General features: G+C 42.8%; 1 protein-coding gene across 1 annotated transcript in view; it reads left to right on the top strand.

Annotated features, from left to right (window-relative positions):
• The window catches only part of LOC138011692 (uncharacterized), a 5,397-nt gene extending 774 nt beyond the window's left edge, over positions 1 to 4,623 (top strand). Inside the window, exon 1 of the mRNA XM_068858821.1 lies at positions 1 to 4,623. This exon is cut by the window's left edge and continues 774 nt beyond it. Coding sequence (XP_068714922.1) covers positions 1 to 4,623 — 4,623 coding nt within the window.
• The last annotated feature ends 417 nt before the right edge of the window (positions 4,624 to 5,040 follow it).

The raw sequence follows: 5,040 nt of genomic DNA, 5'->3' as shown, positions 1-5,040 counted from the left end.
TTGGTCCCAGTCGTGATGGAAAAAATCCCCTCAGAATTACGATTGGTTGTAAGCCGTAAGTTTGGCAGTGAGGAATCATGGAATCTTGATGCCTTGTTGAGTGCACTGAAAACTGAGTTGGAAGCCAGGGAAAGATGTACTGCAATGAAAACAAGTGGTGCAAATGCCAATACACCCAGGTTTGAACAGTACAGAGCAAGAAGCAAACAACCCCATTCTGCTTCTGCCCTTTATACAGGCAGTGAGGAATTTACTCAACAATGTGTTTTTTGCAAGAAGAATCACAAATCCATTAACTGCATGACCATCACTGAACCGAAAGCTAGGAGAACAATACTGAGACGAAATGGCAAGTGTTTTGTGTGCCTGAAGGGTGGCCATATCTCCACAAATTGTCCGTCAAAGGCAAAATGCTTTAACTGTGAAGGTAGACACCATGTAACCATTTGTGAAAGAATAAGGAACATTCCAACATCCAGGAATGTAGTTCGTGACGAGGAAACACCACATGGATCTGGATCATCTCAAGATAGGAGCAGAGAAGCTGGAACTTCAGCAATGCACGTTAGCAACAATGCCAACTCTGTGTTGTTACAGGTAGCCCAAGCCTTTGTTTGCAGACCAGATAACCGACAACTTGGATTGAATGCCCATGTGATATTTGATTCCTGTAGCCAGAGATCATACATAACCAGTAAGGCATGTGAACAATTGAACCTACCAACCATTGGTAAGGAGACACTTTTGATCAAAACATTTGGAGATAACTCAGCCTCTGTGAAGGAATGTGATGTTGTGCAATTGTGTGTCAGAACATTGGATGAAATGAATGTGTATATTACCTCATATGTTGTACCAGTAATTTGCAGCCCAGTGTCCAATCAACGGTCTCGAACCACGTTGGAATGCTACCCCTACTTGCAGGGTCTACAACTTGCATGTGATACAAGTGATTCTGTCAGAGTTGATGTGCTGATAGGAGCAGATTATTACTGGTCGTTCTTTACTGGGAACATCATTAAAGGAGATCCCTATGGACCAGTAGCCCTTGAAACCAATTTAGGTTGGGTTTTATCAGGACCAACTATGTGCTCAACATTGACAAGGTCGTGCACTGTGAATCTGAGTTCCACGCATGTGTTAAAGATAGAGTCCACAGAGATAAGTGATATGAAGGATGATCTGCAGAAATTTTGGGACTTAGAAACTTTGGGCATTAAGGAACATGAAACTTCAGTTTATGACAAGTTTTCAAATGACATCACATTTACTGGAAAGAGATACCAGGTCAAGTTACCATTCAAGGATAATCACCCCATGTTACCAGACAATTATACAGTGGCATTGCGTAGACTGACAACAACAATCAAGAAGCTCAAGAACCAACCAGAAATTCTGAAGCAGTATGATGGTGTGATTAGAGAGCAACTGCACAGTGGTGTGGTTGAAATGGTACCACAAGATCAAACACCACCGCCTGGAGATGTCCACTATCTTCCACACAGGACAGTAGTGAGACTTGACAGAGATACAACTAAGGTGAGAGTTGTATACGATGCCTCATCTAAAGTGTTTGGGCCTAGTTTAAATGACTGTCTGCACACTGGACCTTCTCTTAATCCCTTGTTATTTGACATTTTGCTGAGGTTCAGAGTTCATGAAGTTGCCCTAACTGCAGACATTGAGAAGGCGTTTTTGAACATTGAGATTGATCCTGAACACAGGGACTTTGTGAGATTTTTATGGGTTGAAGATCCGAATAAGGAAAGTCCAGAAGTCATGGTACTACGTTTTGCACGTGTGGTATTTGGTGTAAACTCAAGTCCTTTCATTCTAAATGCCACAATCAGACACCATTTGAACACATGTTTGCCAGTGGACAGTGCACTTGCAAGAGAGCTGTTGAAGTCTTTATATGTTAATGACTATGTGTCTGGAAATGGTGACGTGGATAGTGCGTTCAAATTGGCTAAGAAGATAAAGCTCTGTCTTAAGTCAGGAGGCTTCAATATGAGAAAGTGGAGTAGCAATTCAGAAAGTCTGCTGAAATCACTGGAACAAGATGAAGCTTTCAGTGATGACTTTGAAAAGAGCAATGGACCTAGAGTAGAAGAAGAAGACGAAAGCTTCTCTAAATCAGTTTTCAAGCAAAGTACAGAAAAGGAGCAAAAGGTTTTGGGAATGCTTTGGAACCCAACCCAAGATGAACTGATTTATGATCTGAACAAGACATTGGGAGATGTAGATGCCCAACCAGCAACAAGAAGATTGATTCTCAGTACAGCTACAAGGTTTTTTGACCCCTTGGGGTTGATAGCTCCGGTCATTCTTCCATTCAAGATGATGTTTCAGAAACTTTGCAAGGCTGGAAAAGACTGGGACGAGTTGGTCGATGCTGAACTCAATCACCAGTGGCTGGCGACTCTATCGGATTTGAGACAGGCTGGAAGAGTGAGCTTTAAGAGATGTTATGCTAAGGGATTGAATGGAGACAAGGTCAATTCAGTCCAACTTCACTGTTTTGCTGACGCATCGGAAAAGGCTTATGGAGCTGTGGTCTACATGAGAGTAGAGTATGAGGCGAGGGTGGAATGTCAGATAGTATCTTCGAAGACAAGAGTTGCACCATTAGCTAAACAAACTATCCCTCGTCTGGAGTTGCTGTCCAACTTAACTGCGACCAGATTGTTGAACAGCGTGAGTCAAGCATTAGACGACGTAAAAATTGACGATATTTTTAACTGGACAGATTCCATGATTTCGCTGTGGTGGATCACAAACACTGATAAGGAGTACAAGCAGTTTGTCGAGAACCGAGTGGCCGAAATTCGAAGGAATTCACGCCCTGAGCAGTGGAGGTACTGTCCCACAGCAGACAATCCAGCTGATATAGCGTCCAGAGGAATCAAGTCTACCGAGTTGAAAGAAAGCAGCTTGTGGTTACATGGACCCGACTTCCTGTCTAAGAGTAGTGAACAGTGGCCAGTTCAACCGACAGTTGTACAAGCCAGAGAAGATTTAAGCGAACTGAAATCCTTTAAACCAGCTGTTTCCAGCTTAGTCACCACGTGCGTTCAAGGGAAGGAAGAAGAACCGAGTCTAGCTAACTTAATCAATCTTGAGAACTTTAGTTCTTTAACCAAGCTTCTAAGAGTGACTGTGTTGGTTGTGTTGTTTATTGAGAAATTGAAGAAGACGAGGTCCCGAGAAGGAACGGAAGAAGATTTCACGAAATTGTACAGACAAGCAGAGATGATGTGGATTAGGCACGTTCAGCAAGAGATCCCAAAAAGCGACAAGTATCCACAGATGAAGTCATCATTAGGACTTTATCGAGACGAAGAAGGGATACTACGATGTCGAGGAAGAATAGGCATGTCTTCCCTACCGTACGATACACGATTTCCGATACTGTTGCCGAGAAGTCAATATTTCACTAAGTTGGTGATTCTCAAGTGCCATGTTCAAATGATGCACAATGGAGTGGCAGAGACCTTGGTTCAAGTTAGGTCACGGTATTGGATTGTGAAGGGCAGACAAACGGTGAAGAGTATAATCAACAAGTGTGTACTGTGCAAGAAACTTGAAGGTCGTCCATATGGAACGCCGCCTACCTCTCAACTTCCAGGGTTCAGATTGTCCGACGAATTTGCATTTACAAGTATAGGAGTTGACTTTTCGGGCCCTGTTTATGTCAAGGACATTTATCACAAGAGTGATGATATGAACAAGGCATACATCGTGTTATACACATGTGCCTCCAGTCGTGCAGTTCATCTTGACGTCGTCCCGAGGTTGACAACCGAAGCTTTCGTGAGAAGTTTTAAAAGGTTCATTGCCAGACGAGGTGTTCCAAATCTTGTAGTGTCAGATAATGGATCCACTTTCAAGAGTGAAGAGCTGAAGAAGTTGCTAGCAGACCACCGCATAGAATGGAAATTTAATGTCGCGTTAGCTCCTTGGTGGGGAGGATTTTTTGAACGTCTCGTTAGATCAACTAAACGCTGTCTCAAGAAAACCTTAGGAACCGCGAGAGTCAGCTATGAAGAATTGCTCTCTGTTGTTGTGGAAATAGAGGGAATACTGAATTCACGACCTCTCACGTACGTGGATGATGAATTACGAAGTCCGTTGACGCCGTCACAATTGGTTATTGGTCGTCGCCTGTTGAGTAAAGAAGAGAAAACTCCCTCGGAAGCGCCTCAGACCAGAAGTGAATTGTCAAGACGTGCGAAGTATCTGACAACTGTTCTGTCGCAGTTTTGGAGACGTTGGCGGAAGGAGTACTTGACAGAGTTACGTGTCCATCATAATTGCCAACTGAAAAACAGGCAACCAACTGTCAATGTAGGAGACGTTGTTTGCATTCACAAGGACAGGACGCCGAGACTATTTTGGAATATGGGAGTGGTCAAAGCCCTCATTACAGGACCAGATGGATTTCACCGAGCATCAGTGGTGAGAACTCGAAGTGGAGATCGAGTAATCGACGTGACAAGACCTTTAAAGAAGTTGTTTCCTGTAGAAACTGGATTAGGAGTACATGAACGTCAGAAAGGGAACACTGATTTTCCAATTACCTTTGTGGGAAACGCTGAACAAGAACACGTGGCTGAACATTAAGGATTGCAAAATAAACAATGATGAACTCTCTCTTTTTTTTTTTTTTCTGTTTCTGTCGCTACGAACTTCAGTTGTTGATTGACCCTTGTCAATCAAGGAGGGGAGTGTGTTAAAAATAGATTTGACATAAATAAGCATACATTACGTGTGGCGGGAAGAAAGTCACGTGTAGAAGGACTTATAGTTTGAGTGTTGATCGATCGTCGGATCGCTTCGAGTGTCAAGTTGAGTATTGAGTTTTAGATTTCAACCGTGCTTAAGGCCTGAAACCGTCGAGTGAAGTGGTAATTCGTATGGAAAATTGTAAAGAGATTATTCACCAGGAAATGAATTAAATATACCATAAAGATTCATTACATTCTTATTATTCGACTTTTCTTCGTTCCGACGGGATTGATACTCGTTGCAGTCAGCAAC

This window comes from Montipora foliosa, chromosome 1 (genome assembly GCF_036669935.1).
Source record: "Montipora foliosa isolate CH-2021 chromosome 1, ASM3666993v2, whole genome shotgun sequence".
Taxonomy (NCBI): domain Eukaryota; kingdom Metazoa; phylum Cnidaria; class Anthozoa; order Scleractinia; family Acroporidae; genus Montipora; species Montipora foliosa.
The sequence above is the reverse complement of the archived record's forward strand: the minus strand, read 5'-3'. Positions and strand labels throughout refer to the sequence as shown.